Source organism: Phyllobates terribilis, unplaced genomic scaffold (genome assembly GCF_046119375.1).
Source record: "Phyllobates terribilis strain yellow unplaced genomic scaffold, ASM4611937v1 Scaffold_9__5_contigs__length_417890890, whole genome shotgun sequence".
Lineage (NCBI taxonomy): Eukaryota > Metazoa > Chordata > Amphibia > Anura > Dendrobatidae > Phyllobates > Phyllobates terribilis.
Window position 1 is genome coordinate 346,424,144 of NW_027362769.1, and position 26,020 is coordinate 346,450,163.

General features: G+C 47.7%; 1 protein-coding gene across 2 annotated transcripts in view; it reads right to left on the reverse strand.

Annotated features, from left to right (window-relative positions):
* The window catches only part of BAIAP3 (BAI1 associated protein 3), a 395,244-nt gene that overhangs the window by 171,959 nt on the left and 197,265 nt on the right, over nt 1-26,020 (reverse strand). For both annotated transcript variants that reach the window (XM_073648093.1, XM_073648091.1), the window contains exons 3-5: nt 9,498-9,579; nt 5,509-5,595; nt 3,015-3,122 (exon numbers count right to left, since the gene is read on the reverse strand). In XM_073648093.1, coding sequence (XP_073504194.1) covers nt 3,015-3,122; nt 5,509-5,595; nt 9,498-9,579 — 277 coding nt within the window. The remainder of the gene's footprint in view (nt 1-3,014; nt 3,123-5,508; nt 5,596-9,497; nt 9,580-26,020) is intronic.

Genomic DNA, 26,020 nt, shown 5'->3' on the forward strand with positions numbered 1-26,020 from the left:
GCAAACATTGTTAATGAAATCTAATTACAAATGTATTTTTTTTAGCTAAAAATGCATATAAGTAAGAAAAATGTTTCCCCTAAAGGTGGATAAATAACCTGACCAACACTGACATTATTGGTATAAAATAGCTAAACCAGCATACTACATATAAACTCACTTCCTTAAAGCCATCTATTAATAAATTAACCAACTATTGTGAATTTACAGTACCTTCATTTACAATGCAGAGAAGTATTAAACAACCATCAATCTTCTCAGCATCTCATGCAGTTAGTTGTCACTGTAAATGTCACTAATGTAATGTGCAGTTATTTCCAAGTATAGATTTATGAGTTGACATTAATTTTTTTTCCTAACTGTATAACGTGAGTCTAAATCCAGTAATTAATATATCCATTACTGCAAACACTTCCAAACGTATCCCTCCCTCATGCTTTATACTTCAGCTCCACTCCTGGACATTTTTCATTTTTGTTTCTCTGTTTAAGGACAAGCACACCATAAGCTAAAGATGCATATATATATATATATATATATATATATATATATATATATATATATATATATATATATATATATATACACACACACACTGCTCAAAAAAATAAAGGGAGCACTCAAATAACACATCCTAGATCTGAATGATTGAAATATTCTCATTGAATACTTTGTTCTGTACAAAGTTGAATGTACTGACAACAAAATCACACAAAAATCATCAAGGGAAATCAAATTTATTAACCAACAGAGGCCTAGATTTGGAGTCACCCCCAAAATTAAAGTGGAAAAACACACTACAGGCTGATCCAACTTTGATGTAATGTCCTTAAAACAAATCAAAATGAGTCTCAGTATTGTGTGTGGCCTCCACGTGCCTGTATGACCTCCCTACAACGCCTGGGCATGCTCCTGATGAGGTTGCGGATGGTCTCCTGAGGGATCTCCTCCCAGACCTGGACTAAAGCATCCGCCAACTCCTGGACAGTCTGTGGTGCAACGTGACGTTGGTGGATGGAGCGAGACATGATGTCCCAGATGTGCTCAATCGGATTCAGGTCTGGGGAACGGGCGGGCCAGTCCATAGCTTCAATGCCTTCATCTTGCAGGAACTGCTGACACACTCCAGCCACATGAGGTCTGGCATTGTCCTGCATTAGGAGGAACCCAGGGCCAACCGCACCAGCATATGGTCTCACAAGGGGTCTGAGGATCTCATCTCGGTACCTAATGGCAGTCAGGCTACCTCTGGCGAGCACATGGAGGGCTGTGCTGCCCTCCAAAGAAATGCCACCCCACACCATTACTGACCCACTGCCAAACCGGTCATGCTGAAGGATGCTGCAGGCAGCAGATCGCTCTCCATGGCGTCTCCAGACTCTGTCACGTCTGTCACATATGCTCAGAGTGAACCTGCTTTCTGCTTTGTGAAGAGCACAGGGCGCCTGGTGTTCTGTGGCAAATGCCAAGATTCCTGTGAGCACAACCCCCATCTGTGGACGTCGGGCCCTCATGGAGTCGGTTTCTAACCGTTTGTGCAGGCACGTGCACATTTGTGGCCTGCTGGAGGTCATCTTGCAGGGCTCTGGCGGTGCTCCTCCTGTTCCTCCTTGCACAAAGGCGGAGGTAGCGGTCCTGCTGCTGGGTTGTTGCCCTCCTACAGCCTCCTCCCCGTCTCCTGGTGTACTGGCCTGTCTCCTGGTAGCGCCTCCAGCCTCTGGACACTACGCTGACAGACACAGCAAACCTTCTTGCCACAGCTCGCATTGATGTGCCATCCTGGATGAGGTGCACTACCTGAGCAACTTCTGTGGGTTGTAGAGTCCGTCTCATGCTACCACGAGTGTGAAAGCACAACCAACATTCAAAAGTGACCAAAACATCAGCCAGAAAGCATTGGTACTGAGATGTGGTCTGTGGTCCCCACCTGCAGAGCCACTCCTTTATTGAGGGTGTCTTGATAATTGGCAATAATTTTATATGCCAAGAGTGTGCAAAGCAGTCACAAAGCAAAAGGTGGCTACTTTGAAGAACCTAGAATATAAGACATATTTTCAGTTGTTTCACACTTTTTTGTTAACTATATAATTCCATATGTGTTAATTCATAGTTTTGATGCCTTCAGTGTGAATGTACAATTTTCATAGTCATGAAAATACAGAAAAATCTTTAAATGAGAAGGTGTGTCCAAACTTTTGGTCTGTACTGTATATATATATATTAAGCACAGTGTGGTTATAAGGTTCAAGCAATTAAGCTACGAATAAATGCTACTAAGTGCCAGCCGCACATAGTCAAGTAGCCTGAGACTACATGGAAACCTAGGGATCTTACCTTACGTATACCTTCAAGTAAGGATATCATTTTATTTAGGAGGTATATATTTAATTCACGTCCATTAAAGGGAATCTGTCACCAGGTTTTTGCTCTCCCATCTGAGAGAAGCATGATGCAGGGGGACAGACCCTGATTCCAGCGATGTATCACTTACTGAGCTGCTTGCTGTAGTTTTGATAAAATCACTGTTTTATCTGCTGCAGATCTAGCAGGTCTCTGACTGCTGAGCTCTGTATAACCCCGCCCACACCACTGATTGGTAGCTTACACAGGAAGTAGCCAATCAGTGGTTTGAGACGGGGTTATACAGAGTTCAAAATATAGAGAACCACCTGGTAGCAGGTTTACTAGTCCTCCAGTGATAATCTCCTGCTAATAATACAATGATTTTACCAAAACTTCAGCAAGCCGCCCAGTAAGTGACACATCGGTGGAATCAGGGTCTCTGCCTCTATATTATGTTGCTCTCAGATCAGGTAATAAAAATCTGGTGACAGATTCCCTGTAAAGGAGAGATTTTAGAGTGAAAATTAATTTTTGGAGTGCTTGACATCATATGTCTTCATGGTAATACTGAGTGAGCTGACCGTGGTGCTGATGTTAATAGCAATGATGTAAAATGACACATTTATAGGAATGATAATTATATACAGTATATTGAAACAGAGGTCACATACCCTTTGAAGGTAGTAAAAAAGTTCTTGTTCACTGGCGACATGTTCAGAGGACACAACACCGGCCATGTAAACTAATGTATAGATAATTTCCTCATACAGCATTTCCAGCTTTGAAAAAAAATATGAGAGTTTTATTACACAATGTTTAGAATTATAGCTATCGAATAGTTCATTATTGATTATTATCCAAATTATAATCATATTGGGCCCAGATATTACAGGGGTTGGTCCTTGAAAAATCTGTCCTGTAGATGGGTCATAAATGAGACCACCATGGATCATAAAAACGAGAGTCCTGCATCTTCTGTCTTCATACAAAGTCTATGGGACTGGTGGAGATACTTGAATGATGTACTAGTTATCTCTGTAAGATATTGAACCCCGTAATCATTTACTCAGAATTCCCCAAAAATATTTTTACATTGCGTTTAGCCTAAATGTCCATCTGAAACCCTGAAAAATGGGGATTCAAATGAAACACCTGAAGAAGCCATTATTTTAAGCATTTTGCTTATGTACTGTATATAGCGCCATCGTATTCTGCAGCGCTTTAAAGAAATTATCATTACCGTCCCCATTGCGGCTCACAATCTAGATTCCCTATCAGTATGTCTTTGAAGTGTGGGAGGAAACTGGAGAACCTGGAGGAAACCCATGCAAACACAGGAGAACATACAAACTCAAAGCAGATGTTGTCCATGGTGGGATGTGAACCCAGGACCCCAGAGCTGCAAAGCAACTGTGTTAACCACTGGGCCAACGTACTGCCCATTGAGTACAACGATGAAAATGGAGTCCAAAGTCTACAACTTTGACCTCTTTCCTTACTCAATGGTTCTGTAGAGTGTTTGGTTTATGTACTGTTTTTCAGGGATTCAGATGAAACCCCCAATAAGGTCATCAAAATGGAGGCAGAACTCTATATGAAGACAGCTTAAAGCCGACTATACGCTTTAGAAAGCTGCATTCGGCTAATAGCCATTTCTTCCATTGCCATCTTACACATTCAGCTTAACCGAGCATACATGTGTCCTCCAGGTTGAGAAGAGAATGATTGACATATCTCCCCTCATTACACATCTCAACACATCTATCCACTGGAAAAGTGATAAATGTCTGATCGCTGGGGGCCCCCTCCACTGTGACCGCCACTGAGCACTAGAATGGGGGCCGTGAGCCCCCTTTCTTCTCACTGTTTGAGTTTAAATAGAATCATAGAATGTTAGAGTTGGAAGTGACCTCCGGGATCATCGTGTTCAATGCAGGAGTCACTAAACCATGTCATGTCTGTCCAGCCTCTGTTTAAAGACTTCCAGTGAAGGATAACTCACCACCTCTTGTGGCCGCCTGTTTCACTCATTGATCACCCTCACTGTCAAATAGTTTTAATATCCAATCTGTATCTTCTCCCTTTCAGTTTCATTCCATTTCTTTTTGTGTTTTCATGTGCAAATGAGAATAAGGATGATCCCTCTACACTGTAACATCCTTCAGATATTTGTAGACAGCTATTAAGTCTCCTCTTAGCCTTCTTTTCTGCAAGCTAAACATTCCCAGATCCTTTAACTGTTCTTCGTAGGACATAGTTTGCAGTCCACTCACCCTCCTGGTTGTTCTTCTCTGAACTTGCTCCAGATTTTCGATGTCTTTTTTAAAATGTGGTGCCCAGAACTGGACTCAGTATTCCAGTTGAGGTCTGACCAAGGAGGAGTAGAGGGGGTAATTACTTCACGTGATCTAGACTCTTTGCTTCTCTTAATACATCCCAGAACTGTGTTTGTATTTTTTGCTGCTGCATCACATTGTTGACTCATGTGCAGTCTGTGATCTATTAGTATACCCAAGTCTTTTTCACACGTGCTGTTGCTTAGTTCTATTCCTCCCATTCTGTAGATGTCATTTTCTGTAGAGGCCCTTTATACCGTAGATACAGAATGAGTAGGAGCAGGGGCTCAGGATCTCTGTTCTAGAGATTGTTATGTTATGGGTCCTAGTAGGCCACAGTGATCAGACATTTATTGTCAATGCAGTAGGTATATTATCTCATTTGTGGGAAAATCATCCAATGAATTTATTAACAGCAAACTTCTTAAGTGAAAATTTAATTATATATATATACTCATATTAAAGAGGACCATTATATGTAGTTGGTTTATTTGGTCTAACTGCCACCATTTTCCTAAATCTAGAGTTGCTTTTGTTTCTGCTCCTCTCCTCTTCCTCTTTCTTGTATATAAATGTAGTCTTGTTGGCAAGGGGGCGTGGTTCTTTGAGTGTCTTCATAAGGACCACACCCACTTGGCTAAAAGGGCAAGATTTATATTCATGGAAGAAGAGGTTGTATCTCCAGAACAGAACAGCGCAGAAACAGAAAAAAAAGAACGCCGGATTCAGGAGAACAGCGGCCTTTTCACCAGCTCAAAGAAAAAATACATATATTTATTGCAACTGGTCCTCTTTACATCTTAATGCCAGAAACATTGCATGAATTCACCTCTCTTTTGGACGGTCTCAGCTTGTCTGGGGCTCGGTGTTCGCCAGTGTTCTCGTGAGGAGGTGGGATGCTGTTATTTAAAACACCCTAGAAAGAAAATCACAAGATCATCTACAATAAAACTTGAAAGAACTTACTTTATGTCAGTGGCCATCTGTTCATGTAAAATAACACCTATTACTCAGAGTCCTGCATACATTTATATTGTGTATGCATAAAAATACAAAAAATTGGTCATCCAGCATTACAGGCTGTGATGTTTAGGAGGGTTTGATAAAAAATATTTTTTTTTTAAAGGGGAATAATCAAAATATAGTCAGTGGCCGTTATATTAGGTCTAATGCTGGGTAGGTCTAGAAACATGTTCTAGTCTGCAACTTCGGTTGTCAGGCCATGCTGGGAGTTGTAGTTATTAAACAGCTTGAAAGCCACAGTTGGAGACCAGGATTTGGGTCTATGGTGCCACTGCATTGGTGAATCTCTTGGTCCCCCATTCCCTAAACGTGCTCTGATGATTCTTCAGCCATTGTTGAACATTGAGGCCCCACTCGTGGGTGGAACCAGCTTGACAAGATTCTGCTTTGTGATCTCTTTCTGGAGGACATAAAGTGATGCGTTTAGTTAGCGACACTACACAAGTAGGACATGGCGTTCAATGTTCAACTTTTATTAAAGATGATGCCTAGCTAAAAAAAAATGTTGGGAGAATGACAGGCTTTTACTATGGAATCTGCACCATGATGTAGGGGCAGAGACCCTGATTCCAGCGATGTATCACTTACTGGACTACTTGGTGCTGTTTTGATAAAATCCCTGTTTTCTCTGTTGTAGATTTAGCAGTAAACAGAAATTTGAGCTCTGTATAACCCCGCCCACACTCCTGATTGGCACCTTTCTGCCTATGCACACAGAAAACTGCCAATCAGTGGAGGAGGTGGGGTTAAACTGATTAGCTGGACTGCCGGGCACAGGACACCTAGTCCTGTAGTGATAATCTCCTACACCGATTGTATTGAAAGTACAGCTGAGCAAGTGATACATCGCTGGAATCCGGCTCTCCGCCCCTACATTATGCTACTCTCAAATTAAATAGCAAAAACCTGCTGACAGATTCCCTTTAATGAAGATTAATTGGACAAAAATATATTTTAATGTCAACTGTATTTTTCCAAAAATGTTTTTCAAAACTGGACAACCTATTTAAGGAAGAGCTGAGAGAACATTCATAGCATCCAATACAGGATGGATCCATCAATGAGGGATTTGCTAAATTTTGAGGCTACCATTGAAGATTCTTCAGTGCAAGAAATGCCTTTTCCTTCTGCAACTGCTGAAGAGTGACCGTCATTTTAATTTTTATTTCATAAATCAATAGCATACATGAAAATAAGCAGCTTTGTAATATATCTTATCAGATAAATCTGCTTCTTTTCTCCTTCCAGATTGATCTTTCACTCTCAATTCATGGGTAAAATCTGTATTCAGACAGATTTTCCTATTACTGAGATAGGATATGACAGTTGGTGCTTTTAAAATTCTATGGAGGGGGAGGAGCTAGAGGCAGACACAGACATTCTAGGGAGGAGCTAGAGGCAGACACAGACATTCTAGGGAGGAGCTAGAGGAAGACACAGATATTCTAGGGAGGAGCTAGAGGAAGACACAGACATTCTAGGGAGGAGCTAGAGGAAGACACAGACATTCTAGGGAGGAGCTAGAGGAAGACACAGACATTCTAGGGAGCAGCTAGAGGCAGACACAGACATTCTAGGGAGGAGCTAGAGGCAGACACAGACATTCTAGGGAGGAGCCAGAGACAGACACAGACATTCTAGGGAGGAGCGAGATAAAGACACAGACATTCTAGGGAAGAGCTAGAGGAAGACACAGATATTCTAGGGAGGAGCTAGAGGAAGACACAGACATTCTAGGGAAGAGCTAGAGGAAGACACAGACATTCTAGGGAGGAGCTAGAGGCAGACACAGATATTCTAGGGAGGAGCTAGAGGCAGACACAGACATTCTAGGGAGGAGCTAGAGGCAGACACAGACATTCTAGGGAGGAGCTAGAGGCAGACACAGATATGATAGGGAGGAGCTAGAGGCAGACACAGACATTCTAGGGAGGAGCTAGAGGAAGACACAGACATTCTAGGGAGGAGCTAGAGGAAGACACAGACATTCTAGGGAGGAGCTAAAGGAATACACAGACATTCTAGGGAGGAGCTAGAGGCAGACACAGACATTCTAGGGAGGAGCTAGAGGCGGACACAGACATTCTAGGGAGGAGCTAGAGGAAGACACAGACATTCTAGGGAGGAGCTATAGGAAGACGCAGACATTCTAGGGAGGAGCTAGAGGAAGACGCAGACATTTTAGGGAGGAGCTAGAGGCAGACACAGACATTCTAGGGAGAAGCTAGAGGAAGACACAGACATGCTAGGGAGGAGCTAGAGGAAGACACAGACATTTTAGGGAGAAGCTAGAGGAAGATACAGACATTCTAGGGAGGAGCTAGAGGAAGACACAGACATTCTAGGGAGGAGCTAGAGGAAGACACAGACATTCTAGGGCGGAGCTAGAGGCAGACACAGACATTCTAATGCAAGTTCTTCTGAAACAATAGTTTAAGTTCTCCATAGAACTTTATGAGCACCAACTGTCATCTCCCAGCTTAGTAAGGCAGTCCCCGGGTTATGAACTAGTTCATGCGTTCTATAGGTTTGTTCATAACCAGAATATGTAAGTAAGTAGGATCAGGGCTGGGAAAAAAAAAATAATACTTACTTCACCGATGACCATTCTGGCCACCCTGCTGCTCACCATCTGGTCTTCTTTCCATCGTCACGCACTACATTTCTGTACATCTTCACTATAGACCATGAAGTCTTAAAGATACAGCACGCAACAGCAAAAAGAAGAGCGGCAGAGGTTGCTGGAGATGCGAATATTAATTTTTAAAAATTTTTTTTTTTAACCAACACTCCCCTCCCCAGGCATCTTCATTATAGGCCAGGACTTCAGGACACGTCCAGGCTGGAGCTCAGTGTGCGTTATAAGATTGCGATGATGAGGCAACCATATGACGCGCAGTGAGCTCCGGCCGGAAGTCCTAGCTTACAGTGAAGAGGCCGGAGAGAATCTCAGAGAGAAGAGGACCGGCCATGGCTGTAGAGGTCAGTGGAGAGCTGATTATTATTATTATTTTTTTGTACCTCCACGTAACTAAGGATCGTATGTAAGCTGGATAATCATAAGTCCAGGACTGCCTGTAATGGTAAAGTCTGTATTCACTGAAGACAGATTTTACCCTTGAATTGAGAATTATGAGAATAAATGATCAGTCCAGGAGGAGAAAGAAGTGGATTTCTCTAATAAAATATATTATAAAGTTTCTTATTTTCACATGTACTATTGATTTATGGGGAAAAAAAGCAAAAAAATAATAAATTTTATAATGGACATTTGTCCATTATAGCTGACCAGCAAAACGTGGTCTTCTGGCAAAGTTCTGGCTAATACAGATGTGGGTGATTACGAAGGGTTCACAGAGTCACTTTATACCTTTTCTGCACTGCTGTTTATTTGTTTTATATGGCACCCAACAATGTGAACCCGTCATAATGTTGACTAAGACAGCGATCTAACAAGATGATTATAAACAGACTTGGCTTGCTAGTGGCAGGTTATAAATACGCTATATACAAGTGCACGCTTGTTTAGTAAACAGGTCAACAAGTCACACCAGGCATAATTACATTCCTGGAAATGCTGCTATATGGCGCGGCGCTTTTGGAGAGAGCGCCATCCTCCTGTCATAAGGAATTGTTTGGCACTGTATGTATTCCTATTGTGTCTTTCATCGAAGTAGATTGCAAACACCTGTGTGCGCCTCCTACACCAGTTCTTCCAATCCCCATTACAGCTACGCTGCGGCTATTTTAAGAGCTGAGCAATAATAATGGCACAGACATCTGAACATACAGTACCTCGGTCCTCCAATACCGCTGCATGCTTTCTTGCTTCTGAAGTACGCTTTTCATTCTATCGAAAAAATCACCCGTCTTCTCACTGGGAAGAAAAGAGATATATAATTCCAGATTACATCGAGGAGAGGAACAAACACGTTAAGGGGGCACGTTTGTAATTATCAGCTATTTATAGTGAAGAAATAAATACGTCTTTAATTTGGCATTGTTTAAGAAGCATTGCTTGTTTTACGATTAAAGGGAATGTTTCAGGAGGTTTTTGCTATGTAATCTGCGAGCAGCATGATGTAGAGACAGAGAGCCTGATTCCAGCGATGTGTCACTTACTAGGCTGTGTGTTGTTTCAATAAAATCACTGAGCGAGATTATCACTACAGGACTAGTTGTCTTGTGCCATGTAGTCCTCCTGCTCTGTGTAACTCCACCCTCTTCACGGATTGGCAGCTTTCCGCCTATGCAAAGTGTACACAGAAAGCTGCCAATCAGTGGTGTAGGCGGGGTTAAACAGAGCTCAGCACTTAGAGAACTGCTACATCTGCAGTAGATATAACAGTGATTTTAATTAAAACTGCAGCAAACAGCCCTTTAAAGAAGCTCTCCCATCTAAGTTTTTATCCTTTTAATATATTGCAGTCATCATAATTACAGTTGCTCATTTTGCTTTTCTACCCAGCTAATTCTTCTCTTTTCCATTAGGTCTATGACATCATGTGATTAAAAACAGACCAGCTGAATTCCTCTTAGCTCTATATAGAAACAGGAAGGCTCTTTTCCTTGCATGAGTCATCATTAGAACTACAATTCTACATCACTGCAAAGTCCCTGGCAGACCAGCTCCACCTCCTCTTGAACTCCGGACCCAGATGCTCAGCTTCTCCCCCCTGCCAGGGACTTGGCAGTGATGTAGAATTGTAGTTCTAATGATGACTCATGCAGGGAAAAGAGACTTCCTGTTTCTATATAGAGCTAAGAGGGATTCAGCTAGTCAGTTTTTAATCACATGATGTCATAGACCTAATGGAAAAGAGAAGAATTAGCTGGGCAGAAAGGCAAAATTAGCAATTGTAAATACACAGTGCTATATAATATCATGATTGCAATATATTAAGAGGATAAAAACTTTGATGGGAGAAGTACTTCTTTAAGTGACACATCGCTGGAATCAGGGTCTCTGTCCCGGCCAGCAGGAAGTCAGGAGGCAGGGGGAGCTGTGCGCTTCCGCATAAGGACGATTAGACACAACCTAATTAAACACTTCAAATACATGATAGAATTAGGCATTTACCTGTATTAAAGTTAATGTTTCTAATATTATCCCTATAAAAATGGGTAAATTCTCTCCTTGACTTAATAGAGAGTTGATTATTCTATTGTCTCAGCAGGCGCTGGGTCTCTCAATAGCTATTTCGATCAACAGTTGTCTGCACATAATTATAAAGCTGCACGAAAAACACTTTGGATGCACAATCAATATAGTTTTCTACAGGAGATCAACTAGAACCGCGCGGCGACGGGTGAGTGGGGGGCACTTAATGTTCACACTGTTAATTTGTTCTTAAACAGTAATCTTATTGAACATTTTAAGGTATCAAAAGCAAAGAATCTAACGAAACTGAAGGGTGGAAATAAAGGAAAATACATTAATAGATGGTTTTCTTTTTATTGTTATACGTGTAGGTCAGAAATCAGGTCTTGAAGGAACAGTAAAAGCAAAACGAAAACACTTTAAGTGACGCGCCCCCTGGGACATATTCCTTTTTGAGGGGAATACCCGGCACCGGATCAGATGGGGGGGTTGTAGTCTCCGAGCGGCTGTGACCCGGTCCCGTGCCCAGGGCGTCAAGCTCAGTGTGATGTGGCAGTTCTACAGATGTTACTAAAGTTCTTTTGTGTCGACTACGCCACCCGTTGTGATGCGGTCACTGTGGCCGCCGCTGCAGCAGGGTCCGCTGAGGCTGATGGTGGGTGCGCAGCTTGGTGAGATAACCCCCAACGGGAGGGGTATAGCCTCAGAGGGGACAGGCGCAGAGGATGGGGGTTGTGGTGGTGTAGTGCAGACGGCAGTGAAGACAGAGTCGGGTTGTGCAGTTAAGGGTGTTTACTTACTGCAGATGTTGTACTGGTCACTCCAGCTGCTAGTGACCACCCGAGCCGTGCTGCGTCCACCAGGTCCTGGATCCAGCCAACCCCCAAACAAGTCCGGAGCGTGGCCCTGAGCTCTCCCTCTGTCCTTTCTTCAGCCGTCCCCACCAGTGATCCACCTAGGTCCAGCTCCCTCGGGCCTGCTGTTGGGACACCCTTGGCCCTGGGTTCCCTGACCCTTCATGTGGTCTGGGTCTTTCTCTTTTCTCCTCTCCTAACTTGTTTTCTGCAGCTGATCCTCTCTGCATCTCACTCTCTGCGTCTGACCCTGATTCTAGTTGGTGCCCACCTTATATATCCCTCTATGTGTGAGCTCAGGTGACCAGCACCCAATGAGCTCCTAACTTTACCCAGGCTGCTCCCCCTATCTGCCCCTACACTACATGGGATGTTCCACCCCCCTCCCACTCCAGCCAGGAACAGACTCGGTCGTACCTGCACATTTCTAAGTGGGAGTACCGTCGGTCTGTTCCTCGGAAATGGGATGTATGTAGTGCATGCAGCCTACCGAGCTCAGATCCACACTCCATCCTTACCCGGGAGTGGAATATCACACCTCTGGGTTGAGGTGCAATACCCCTGTAGCAGCCGAATCCTTAGGGTGCTACATAAGCAGACTTAAAACTCTTAAGCACCTGACGCGCCCCTGGGCCTGTGTCGCGCTGCGTTGCGCATGCGGGAGCTTACCCGGAGCCGGATCTCTTGAGGGTTGTAGTCTCGTGGCGGTGATCCGGTCCGTGCCCAGGGAGTCAGACTAAGTGGCGCTGTATTAGCGGTAGATGTTGGACGACTACGCCACCCGTTGAGTACAGCTAAGGAGCTGCTGCTGCAGGGCAGACCGCTGAGGCCGGTGGTAGGATTGTGCAGCGTGATAGTATAACCCCCAACGGGAGGGGTATGGCCTCAGGGCAGCCGACGTGGATGATGGGGGTAGCAGGAACCACTCAGAGACGGTACGGTGTAGTTCAGGGTCTTTACTGGTGACAACGATAGACCCTCCTGTTATGCACACGCCCGGGCTAAGCGGCGTGTGCGTGTGATTGTAGTGATTCCACTGGACCGTGCCGGAGAGTGAATGCCTGGAGGGGCGTGACTAAGTATTCACCCGATCCGACCAGGGTCGCACGACGGCATACGACGCCAGTGCACCAAGGAGGAACCGAGCAGAGGGACCAGGTGCTACTCCAGGACAGACCCCGGACACGGCTGTTGACCCACACAGGGGAATACAGGAACAGGCTGGTAGGCTGGCACACAGACTGGTGGGTATAGGCAGGCACGACTGGTATGCAGGCAGGCGGGTATGCAGGCAGGGGGGTAAAGGCAAGCACAGCTAGAGTGCAGACAGGGAGGCACTAGCAGGTAGGAACACAGGCGGGATAGGACCCAGTACACACCGGGACTCAGGAACAATACAGGCAGAGGGTTACAGGCAAGCACAGCTAGAGTGCAGACAAGGCTGAGCAGGGCAGGACAGGACTGCCGGAGCAGCGGGCAGAAGCAGGGCAGGACAGGACTCTGTTCACACGGAACAGACAGGAAGGGAAAGACAGAGCCAGACACCCACAGGGTACTTGCAGTGAAGTAGCGAGTGGACCACAAACTCACAAACGGGAGTACAGAGACAACAGGCAGGAGTTAGGTACGAGTTCAGACTCTGCAGAAAAAGGAAGGGAACGGACATAGAGGCAAAACAGGTAAAGGATAGGAGAGAGTTCAGACTGGAACTGAGTGTACGGAGGAGACCGACACTGCAGCGGGATACAGGAGCGGGTCTGGGAATACTGCCCCCAGAGAGGCGGGACGAACAGGCAAGGAGCGTGTTCAGACAGGACAGACAAGATACAGGAGCGGGTCTAGGTAATCGGCCCCTAGAAGGCGGGAGGAACAGGCTAGGAGCGAGTTCAGACAGGACAGACAAGATACAGGAGCGGGTCTAGGTAATCGGCCCCTAGAAGGCGGGAGGAACAGGCTAGGAGCGTGTTCAGACAGGACAGACAAGATACAGGAGCGGGTCTAGGTAATCGGCCCCTAGAAGGCGGGAGGAACAGGCTAGGAGCGTGTTCAGACAGGACAGACAAGAGAACACAGAAAGGACTCAGTTCAGACACGGGAACTAATACCGCAAAGCAGGAGACATACAGGACTCAGTTCAGACACGGGAGCTGATACCGCAAAGCAGGAGACATACAGGACTCAGTTCAGACACGGGAGCTGATACCGCAAAGCAGGAGACATACAGGACTCAGTTCAGACACGGGAGCTGATACCGCAAAGCAGGAGACATACAGGACTAAGTTCAGACAGGCCTGGAAATACAGCCTCCAGGAAAGGCAGACAAGGAAACAAAGAACGGGACCTGGCACCTACAGAGTGCAAGCACACACTGAAGGAAACACTATGCTCAGGCAGGGATAGAAGGGAGCTGCTGAGCTATATACCAAGTGTCAGACAGCAATAGGCTGAGGACGCACAAGGGGTGTGACCCACAGCAGGTACAAAAAGCAGGAAGTGATCGGGCGCCGCCCTTAAGCAGCAGAGACAGACACAAACAGACAGCATGGAGGGAAGCCAGAGAGACACTCTGGACAGGAGATCAAGTGCGCTCTCTTGCACAGTGGGAGATGGACCACCATGCAAGGACGCCGCCAGGTATGTTACACCTCCCGGAGTACTGGTTAGCGATTGGGGCCTGGTCAGTCCTTGAGCAGATGGGATCTCCCCTGGCCAGGCGGAGTTGTAGGCCTCCCAAACTAACGATACTCTTCTGGCTACCTTGCTAGAAGCGGGTATAAGTAGCCCACGTCCCTGAGTGTACCGTGTGGTGCTCACCCGTATGGCCGGTGACTCGGGGCCTTCTAGTAGCTTCCGCTCCACGACGGCGGTGCTGGTCCCACGCGTGTGACCGTGCCTTCGGGTTTCTGGGCCAGAGGACCTGCAATCCCCTGCCGGTCGGTTTCTGCTGCTGGATAGGAGTTAGTCCCCACAGCCTCGGACTCCGGGTCCGGTGATAACTTCTCAGTCAGGGCGAGCTCTGCAGCTGCCAGCCCCTGACTCCTTGTAGCACTGCTCCCACAGAGCTCCTGATGTTCTTTCCTATATCTGCTTCTCTTCTCTGTCTCTACTTCTTCTCTACTCACTAACCCTGCCTCAGCCCTAGGTTTATATAGGGGAAGTTCTTCCCCTCTCAGGACTGGGCAGGAGGTGTGGCATGCACAGGATCCCTGACCAAGAGACCTCCCACCTGCTCTCAGACATAACATTGCCGTTACTGTGGAAACCAGACCCCTGGGGTGCCACATTCCCCCCTAGTGAAATTTAGTACTCCGGGACTAAACATATTTTTAGAAAAACATAACAAGGTATAAACAATAATAATACAATAAGAAAAACACATAAAGATGGTTACGGCGTGTCCGCAACCGGGTGCAGTCTTTGAAGAAAAGCAAGGTGTCCATTTCACCAAAACAGGGAGACGTAACCAGGTAGGGGTCTGTCCTGCCCCGAGTCCTTAACAGTCTTTAGTCCATTCCTAGGTTACGCTCCAACCATGTACAAGGATTCCCGGTAAATCCACCAAGGACTCCTATAAATAACTAGAAACACATAATTATACACAAGCAACAAGAAAAACAGGTAACCACAAATAAAACAATTTATACACTTCAAATCCTCCAACGTGCGGGTAACTGGCCTCTAGTGGCCCTAGTGGACCTACGGAGCTGACTGTCTAGCCCTGAACTACAGGGTGTAGGAGCTGTCAAGGGTAAACTGGGCAGCTGTCTACCGGCTCTTTGGCTCACTAGGGGTACGGCAGGCTCACTATAAGCAGAGGGTTGATCCTCCTGTTCTGCTTGTGTGGAGTCTTCTGCCTCCTGGACCGGCTGCTCTTCCAGCTCTACCTGTTGCTCCGTAGGCACTTGGGATGCTGGTTGGAGGAACGTGAGGACGGGTACCACAACTGCACCATTGACTTGAGTCCAGGACCGAGGGAAGTCTCCGAGCACAGTACTAACCATATCTTCGCTTTCCTCTACGGGTCGATGGTCTTCCTGTTCCTCTTCAGGGTTCCGTAGCTGTTCAGGACACTTCTTCAGGTGATCCCGGGATACAATGGCTATGGTCTCCCCTCCATCTTTACTGATGGTACAGACTTTCGGGTTCTCGTGGCTTGAGGGCAGTACGGTGTACGGGTCCTTCTCCCACTGGTCGTCCAACTTGTGAAGCCGTCTTTTCCTCTTCAAGACCTGCTCTCCGGGTACCAGGGGAACAGCAGGAGCATACTGGTTGTAAGTTTTCTCTTGTCTTTCCCTAGCCTGACAGAGACTTCGCTCCACGGTCTCCTGTACTTTCCGGTACTGCTGCTGCCTCTCTGTGTCCCAGTCTGCTTCTGGTGAAGTGTCCTCGGGTGTCAGGACTCCCATTTCCAGGTCAACAGGTAACTTACCAGGTCTCGCCCTCATTAGGTAAGCCGGGGTACAGTTGGTGGAACCTACCGGGATGTGGTTGTATAGGTCCACTAGATCGGGCAGCTTCTCAGGCCACAGACTACGTTCTTCCAGGGGCAACGTTTTCAGGAGATCCATTACCACCTGGTTCATTTTCTCACAAAGTCCATTAGTTTGCGGATGATAGGGTGTCGTCCTTATCTTCCGGCAGCCATACAAATTGCAGAATTCCCGGAAGACCTCCGCTTCAAAGGCAGGTCCCTGGTCCGTCAGCACTTGGTCCGGGTACCCGTGTGGATGGCAGAAGTGCTGCTGGAAGGCTCTAGCTGCTGTTTGAGCCGTTAAGTCCTTAACGGGGACGACAACCAAGAACCGGGAGTAATGATCCATAATGGTTAACGCGTACACGTAGCCACTTCTGCTTGGGGTCAGTTTTACATGATCCAAGGCTACCAGTTCCAACGGCTGCCGGGTGACGATGGACTGCAGGGGAGTCTTCTGGCTGGCACGGTCCTTCCTTCTTAGGTTGCACGGGCCACAGTCTCTGCACCACCTCTCGATGGTTCCCCTCATGCCTACCCAGTGGAACCGCCCACGCAGCAGGAACTCCAGCTTCTTCCATCCGAAGTGTCCAGCCCCGTCGTGGTATGCTTCCATCACCATGGCTGCGTCTCTCCGTGGCACCACTACTTGCCAGATTAGTTCATGCGTCCGGGAGTTAACCATTCTGCGGCACAACTTCCCCTTGTAAAGGAACAGTCGACTCTTCTCAGCCCACAGTTGCTTGGCTTCCTCCGGAGCGTCTGGGTCAAGGCGAGCCTCTGGCCGAGTCAGCATCTCCTTCACCAGCCGGACGGCAGGGGCACTGTCTTGCGTTTCCTCCCAGTTGTAGTGAGGCAAGGGGTTAAACGTAGAGGCTTGCTTACTCATTACCCGATGGGAATACTGGATAGTCCCATGACGGTGGAACGCGGGGAGTTCGACTTCTTCCAGTCCCTCTGGATCTTCTCCTACGTCCGGTAGGTTTGGCATCCTGGACAGGGCGTCCGCGTTGGTATTGGAGCGTCCTGCCCGGTATTTGATTGTGAACTCGTAGTTGGACAGACGGGCCATCCATCTCTGCTCTAGGGCACCGAGTCTTGCAGTGTCCAGGTGTGTCAACGGGTTGTTATCCGTGTACATGGTGAACCGGGAAGAAGCGAGGTAGTGCTTAAAGCGTTCGGTGACTGCTCACACCACTGCCAGGAACTCTAGCTTAAATGAGCTATAATTCTCAGGGTTTCTTTCGGTGGGTCGCAGTTTTCGGCTGGCGTAAGCGATTACTCGTTCTTTCCCCTGCTGGATCTGGGACAGCACGGCTCCTAGCCCGATGTTACTTGCGTCGGTGTAGAGGATAAAGGGCTGGCTGTAATCAGGGTACGCCAGGATTTCATCCCCCGTGAGGGCCATCTTCAGCTGGCGGAAGGACTCTTCTTCTAACTTCTCCCATCTGAAGGGTGGCTTCTGGTTCTTGGCCTTCCGGGACTGGCCTATCAGGAGGTCCTGCATAGGAGCTGCCTTTTTGGTGAAACCGGGGATGAATCTGCGGTAATAGCCTACCAACCCGAGGAACTGCCGCACTTCCTTTACACTGGAGGGACTTGGCCATTCCTTAATTGCGGTGATCTTATCAGGGTCGGGAGCCACTCCATCAGCGCTCACCACATGTCCCAGGTACTGCACCTTTGGTTTCAGGAGGTGACACTTGGAGGGTTTCACCTTTAGGCCGTAGCTTGCCAGAGCTTCGAACACTTCCGCCAGGTGTTTCAGGTGGTCCTCATACGTCTTGGAATATACGATGACATCGTCCAGGTACAGCAGGACCGTCTCGAAGTTTCTGTGGCCCAGACAGCACTCCATTAATCGTTGGAAGGTTCCTGGTGCGTTGCAGAGTCCGAACGGCATGCAGGTAAACTCGCTAAGTCCCATCGGGGTGGTGAATGCGGTCTTCTCCCGGTCCGCCTCTGCTACAGGAACCTGCCAGTACCCACTAGTGAGATCCAAGGTAGAGAAGAAGTTAGCAGATCTTAAAGCAGCCAAAGACTCCTCTATCCTTGGTAAGGGGTACGCATCCTTGTGTGTGATACGGTTGATTTTCCGGTAATCTACACACATCCTCATGGTGTTGTCTTTCTTTTTGACTAAGACTAGTGGAGCTGCCCAGGGGCTACAGCTATCCCTGATCACCCCAGCCTCCTTCATGTCTCTAAGCATCCCCTTGGCGTGTTGGTAGTGTGCAGGGGGTACGGGTCGATACCTCTCTTTTATGGGAGGATGGTCTCCCGTGGGGATGTGGTGTTCTACCCCCTTGACTCGCCCGAAGTCTAACGGGTGTTTACTAAACACTCTCTCGTACTCTTGAACCACCCGATAGACTCCCTGTTTCTGGTGTGAGGGAGTGGAGTCAGTACCCAAATGTAGTTGCTGACACCAGTCCTCCATTGTTTTCTGAGAGCCGTTACCTTCCTCCGGGGAAGATGGAGGCAAGGGTTCTACGGGCTGTATGGAATCTTGATTGATGGTATACAATTTGGCTAGCGTGGCATACCGGGGCAGGTACACTTCCCTCTTCCCGATATTTATTATGCGAACGGGCACCCTCCCATGGCGTACATTGACCACCCCCCGTGCTGTCAAAATGGTGGGCCTACTGTCTGAGTAAACTGGTTCTACCATTGCCTGGTAATCTCTACCTCTCAGACCAATAGCTGCCCGGCACCAAATCATCATTTCACTTTTCGGGGGCATGGCAATAGGGAAAGGGTCACACATTCGCACGCTACCAATCTCACCACCGGAGAGTTCTAGCTGTTGCCGTCGCATCAGTGCCCGGATCTCTTTCTGGAGCACTCGCTGCTGGCCGGAGCTGGCGTTCTTGGCAACCTGCTGTAAAAGAAAAATCACCTCTGCAAGACAATTTTCAATTACATTAGTTCCTAGAGTTATCTTTGGGTGACTCTCGTGTTTGTCAATGTCTACAATGATCAGTCCCTGTGCTGCCAGTTCGACTCTACCGATTTTAATGGTCACCTCTTTAAATCCAATCTGTGGCACGGGCTGACCATTGCTGGCGATGATACTCAAGTCGTCGTCAGGGTAGCGGGTGATATCCGAGTCATTCCAGTACTGCTTGAAGAGCACGTACGGGATGGTGGTGACCTGTGACCCGGTGTCCAGTAGGGCACTCATAGGAATGCCATCCAGTACCACGGGTAAGACTGGACGTCCTCCCACATATTTGTCGCGCCAGTTCGATGGGCCTGGTGATCTTTTTCCTGGGGGTTGGCCCTCTACCCCAGGTTGTGCCAGTTTAAAGGACAGTACCTTGCCATATGTCCGGGTTGATTGCAGCGGCGGCAGATGGGTCGTCCGTCCTCGTTGTATCGGTCGCTGGGTCTTCCTCTGGCCGGTGGGGTCCTCCTTGGTCGACGCCACGGGATGTCCTCCGGTCCGGATGCCAGCTGGATCTTCCCTGGAGTGGAAACCTGTAAAGACTGCACAGTTCGGGTTAGCGCAGCAACGCTTTTAGCTAGCTCTTGGACCTGATGGTGCAGGTCTGGAGCCGGGTCATTGTTCAAAGCCTGCGCATCAGCCCCCACAGGCCCTGCCGACAAGGGCGCCGCCTCCTGGTGGTAAGTGGTAGTGGGGCGTCTGGGGGTCACAACGCCACCTGGTGCCGGTTCTCGAAGCACCCGGATGGCTCTGTCCTTGAACTGTGCAAATCCCAGATGAGGGTCCTGTAAGGCCATTGCCCGCAACTGGGTTCGGTGGGCATTGCAATATAAACCCTCTATAAATTGTTCAGTCAACAGCCTGTCCTCGTCTCCCACGCCGTCAGGGTCGGTCTGCTTAATGGCTCTCAGGGCCTCTTGTAGGTTCAGGGCATAGTCCCTTATACTCTCATGTGCCCGCTGTTTGCACCCGTAGAATCTAAGCTTGATCTCGGCTGAGGTGCGGGTATCAAAGGTGTCCCTCAGCTGGGTTAGTATCCCTGCGACAGTCCTCCCCCCAGGTGGCCAGGACTTTACCTCCCTTTGGGCTGCCCCGGTTAATTGGGCCACCAGGATGCTCACTTTTTGCTCCTCTGTGAGGGGGTACACCTGGAAGAGGCTATCCAGCTTTTCTCTAAAGTCATGCAGGGTATGTGACTCCCCTGAGTACTGGGGTAGCCAGGCTGCCCCCGGGATATAGGGCATGGTGAAAGGCATGACCGCAACAGCGGTGGCGCTGGCGGGGGTTGAAGCGGTGAAGCTCTCCTCCGTATCCGACATCCTTCTCCCCCCTAGTGGACCGTGGCCTACCTTGCGATGATCCTCTTCCGTAGGCCGCGGCTCCACAGTGGATCGTCAGGGTTGAGGACCTTCCGTCGCGCTCCTGTGACGTCGGCGTCTGCTGGGCTCCTTCCAGGACCTTACGCAACGTCCGGACGTGAGGCGGGGCTTCAGTTCTCGCGAGCTTTCGGAGTCCACGCCCCTCTTCTTCCCGCGCGGCGTCTTCAAGATGGCGTCCAACGGCGGGAAAACTCCACGGAAGGCGGGAAGAAGGCTGAAAATGGCGCCGGATGGCGGGAATCTTCACCGATGGCGGGAAGAAGGCTGAAGATGGCGCCGGATGGCGGGAATCTTCACCGATGGTAAGTTTAAAGGTCTCTTTTTTTTTTTTCTCAGGCACGCAGTACCCGGTGGTTGCGGGCACGGAATCCTGCCGACTACGCCAAAAGTTGACGCGCCCCTGGGCCTGTGTCGCGCTGCGTTGCGCATGCGGGAGCTTACCCGGAGCCGGATCTCTTGAGGGTTGTAGTCTCGTGGCGGTGATCCGGTCCGTGCCCAGGGAGTCAGACTAAGTGGCGCTGTATTAGCGGTAGATGTTGGACGACTACGCCACCCGTTGAGTACAGCTAAGGAGCTGCTGCTGCAGGGCAGACCGCTGAGGCCGGTGGTAGGATTGTGCAGCGTGATAGTATAACCCCCAACGGGAGGGGTATGGCCTCAGGGCAGCCGACGTGGATGATGGGGGTAGCAGGAACCACTCAGAGACGGTACGGTGTAGTTCAGGGTCTTTACTGGTGACAACGATAGACCCTCCCGGAGTACTGGCTAGCGATTGGGGCCTGGTCAGTCCTTGAGCAGATGGGATCTCCCCTGGCCAGGTGGAGTTGTAGGCCTCCCAAACTAACGATACTCTTCTGGCTACCTTGCTAGAAGCGGGTATAAGTAGCCCACGTCCCTGAGTGTACCGTGTGGTGCTCACCCGTATGGCCGGTGACTCGGGGCCTTCTAGTAGCTTCCGCTCCACGACGGCGGTGCTGGTCCCACGCGTGTGACCGTGCCTTCGGGTTTCTGGGCCAGAGGACCTGCAATCCCCTGCCGGTCGGTTTCTGCTGCTGGATAGGAGTTAGTCCCCACAGCCTCGGACTCCGGGTCCGGTGATAACTTCTCAGTCAGGGCGAGCTCTGCAGCTGCCAGCCCCTGACTCCTTGTAGCACTGCTCCCACAGAGCTCCTGATGTTCTTTCCTATATCTGCTTCTCTTCTCTGTCTCTACTTCTTCTCTACTCACTAACCCTGCCTCAGCCCTAGGTTTATATAGGGGAAGTTCTTCCCCTCCCAGGACTGGGCAGGAGGTGTGGCATGCACAGGATCCCTGACCAAGAGACCTCCCACCTGCTCTCAGACATAACATTGCCGTTACTGTGGAAACCAGACCCCTGGGGTGCCACACACCCCCATACACTTTAGATAGATGTCGCTCTGTCGGCAGTCATCTCTGCCACCTCTACCTTACACAGGAGCGCTAACTCTACCGAGCGCTCCTGTGTGCTTTATGAGAGCGCTGCTCTGGAGGTGGAGAATGAAACGATCGGCAGTTAGGAACGCTAACTCTGCCGAGCGCTCCTGTGTTCTTTATGAGAGCGCTGCTCTGGAGGTGGAGAATGAAATGATCAGCAGTCCGAAATCATACATGCCATATTCTTATCTCCCTCAAAATCATATGTCAGTGGAAAGTTGGGGTCACCCATACACGTTAGACTGTCTGCCAAACTCGTCAATATCGATGGGTTCTGCCGACATTAGTCTAATGTGCATGGGGGCTTAACTTTTATTTCAGTTTTGATATTTGGGGACTTGTGCACGCTCAATGTCTTGGGGTCATATTTTACACAGATCTTTCCTTTATTCAGTCGCTCACTCGCTCTTGTCACCTGCATCTTAAAAACATCTCCAAAATCCCACCTTTTCTCACCTTTGAAACTGCAAAAAACTCTTACTGTCGCTCTTATTCATTCTTGTCTGGGCTTCTGCATCTCTGCATCTCTCTACTGATCGGTCTCCCTCTTACCAAACTTTCTCCTCTCCAATCCGTCCTGAATGCAGAAGCTGGAGTTCTATTTCTGTCCAGCCACTCCACTGATGCCTCCACCCTGTGCCAGTCATTGCACTGGTTGCCCATTCGCTACAGAATACAAACTTTTCTCTCTCACCCACAGAGCTCTTCAAAGTTCTTCAACACCCTATATTTTCTCCCTTATTTCTGTCCATCAACCTACCCATACCCTCTGTTCTGCAACTGATCTAAGATTAACATTCTCCATAATCTGAACCTCGCACCTCTGTCTCCAAGACTTCTCTTGTGCCGCGCCAGTTTTCTGGAATGCACTACCTCAAACGATCCGACTAATATCTATCCCCCACATTTTTAAGCATGCTTTAAAAACACATCTCTTTAGACAAGCCTATCACCTCACTTAACTAATCTAACTTTCTAAATTTTCCTTCCTACTCATCTGTCTACACATCCTTCATGCACCCAATAGCACTTGGTGACTGCACTTAGATACTGGCTGATGACCAGATCATGCAGCTATATATCATATCTCCTATTCTAATGATGACTGGACCGTACATAACAAGCACTTTTTACCTATTGTGTCCCCCCTATTTCCTTGTAGGTTGTAAGCTTGCGAGCAGGACCCTCACTTCTGTAAATGGTGAATTATGTGTCACTTTGAGATGTCTTTATTATCTCTGCATGTCCCCGCTTAATTGTAAAGAGTTGCAGAATATGCTGGTGCTATAGAAATAAAATTATTATTATTATTAGTGTTATGTCCAAAGCAAGACCTGGGGAACAGTGCATCGGTTGAATCCTTGTGTCATCTACCACTCTGCAGGCCCTAATGATACACATCACCAATTTTGTTTATAGGTTCCTTTGTTTTTAGGTGGCCCTGCCAATATCAAATGTGGATGGTTTTCTTGGCCATGCTTTGGTCAAATGAACATTTAGGGAAGGTTTTCTGGCTGTAATAAATATATACAGTAAATGAGCTATAAGTCAAATTACATAGAGGTAGAGAAAGTTCAGGTGCAGAGAACCAAAGCAACTAAGGGAATATGTCACGAGTTTACCGTGGGGAGGGCCAGAAGATCACGGTGTCTGATTTCATGTGCTCCTGCACTGATTAGAATCACTTCACTAGTGATTCTGGTTTCTCATAGACTTTGCTGGTATTGCAAAAAGCCGCTGAAAATTTGCATAAAAATCTGCAGAAAAAAAACATGAAAAACCATGCTGTGTGAACATAGCCTTAATGTCCACATTTGGCAATTTTTTTTTGTTCGAAAATGATAGTTTGATCACAGAGTCTCCTGCTCCAAGAACTCCACAAATCAGTTGTAATCAGAGAAACAAGTGCTCAATTCCCCTACAGCACCTCCGCAGGTCAAATAAAGCATTACACAGTGCCCACTGGAAACCACTTACTATTTCTGCACAATTCTGCTGGGTCCTCCAGACTGAGATTTGCTCTTTTTAGCTTCTAAACGAGAGACACAACCCCATTGTGTAAGTGTTTAACATTTGATCTGCTTTGTTTCATAGTTTTCCCTTTCTTTTTTTAACGTTTTCATCCATCTTCAGCATTTTTCATCCATACAGTTGAGCACCACTTAGTAAAATCAGTGCATATTACATCATTAATTTTAATGATTATGTTTGATCTATTAAGTGAACTCCTGCTTTGATACAGTTCTTCTTAAAGGATGGGGGAAGAATGACCTCTACGTAGAGCGCACACCCTGCCGCAGAACATGTCAGCTGAGATCAAACAGGGAGAAGAGAGCAGGAATAGAAGAGATAACTTTGATGTCTTGTGCAAACCATTTTTGTTTGGGGGTCTCTAAAGATCCTTCATTTTTTCGCCACTGACTATAAATTGCTAAGTAAATATATTTATGTGGCTGTTTGGTTTGGGAGCCACATGGCCCTCACACACATTCAGGGTTGGACTCGCCCACCTGAGAACCGGATAATCCTCCGGTGGGCCCTGGCTTCTCCTTCAGGAGAGTTCATACGGCAAACTTTGCAGGTGCTATGGGGCTCTAGAGTGGAGGAGAAAGGTGGGCCCTCAGAATCAAATCCTCTGATGGGCCCAATTTTCTTCAGTCTGACACTGCACACATTAGACTAGTGTTGGCTGCACCCGCCAATATCGACAGATTTGGCCGACACTCCAATGTTTAAGAGGGTCCCAGACAACTGACAGCTGGGGGAGATGTCGATCCAGTATGTCCAATTTCGGATTGCTGATCATATTGTCTTGTCTTGATTGTATGACATCTGGCAGCGGCTCTCTCATAGAGAACACAAGAGCACTTGGCTCAGCGAACGCTTCTATACATAGGAAAGTTGGTCAAGACGGCTGCTGGCTGAACGATCAGCCAAAACATCGTTTGACTGACAGCCATCTAAGGTGTATGGCCGGTTTTGCTTTCACTTGAGGCAAAGATTCAGTTGGTTGCCTTAGTCCAGTCCTGTATGTAAATATTCCAAAGCCAAGGAAAAGTGGCCTGTGGGTCATGGGTGCTTCTCTCCATGACCCAAAACCCAAAGTGGCCAACTACCCTCTACTGTCCTCTGCAGGGAGATCATTAATCCTTTTGTACAGTAGAGACACCTACATTTTGCTCCTTTAACAAGACAAACAATGGTTTACTAAATAACACCCACATATTTCTATTTTTAATTTACAAGATAAACAGTAACAAAAATTAGTCAGACCAAGAGGGATCTTGATTTATTTGGATCAAAGCCCAATTTTACTCATTAGTTTAAGATGCTTTGTAACTTGAAGCTTGTGTGCCCCAATACTGAATATCCAACAGGGACCCCAACTATCCCAAATATTTAACACCTTCCTGTTCATGACTCATATATCAAGAATTATATTTGTCAATAGGCATTCGAGGTCCAGTGCCTAGGGCGGCAGGCAGCAGAGAGGAGGGTGGAATCAGACAGCTGTCAAACTTTTTTTTTCTTTTTTAAAAACACACTTCCCTGCCTGTGTTGCACTTGTGTGGGATTTGGGAGGTGGAGGGGGTGAGCAGACCAGAAAGTCACAAGATTTAGAAGAGAGAGATGGACAGAGAAGGCTGCTCCACCAATCAGTACACGGTCACCGCTCAGGAGGAAGGAAGAGCTGCCGCTGCCTGTATGTGGGGGGCTGAACTAAAACTGAGTACATGTATACTAGCGCTGGATGAGTCCTGATTTGCCTTGATGCAATGATAGCCGAAGATTGGTCTGGATACTAAGTGGGCAACATCATGAAGAGGCCTTCACAAGGGAATGTCACACCGATCCACTCCCAGGATTATGGTGTGGAGTGGTATAATGTATAATAGTCGGACCCCTTTAGTCGTCCTTCCAGGTACACTAACAGCTTGGTGTTATAATGGTTTTGTCATAGAACAAGTGGTATGGCTGTAAAGTGCGGCAGAGTGGTAGTCTTGACCGAGCTTCTGTCCGGTTGCGCTCTGGCACTTTACAGACTAGGGGTGTCCCAGTCCCAGTGTGCTGTAGGGTGTGGGGTTCATCACTCTCCCTTGTAGGACGC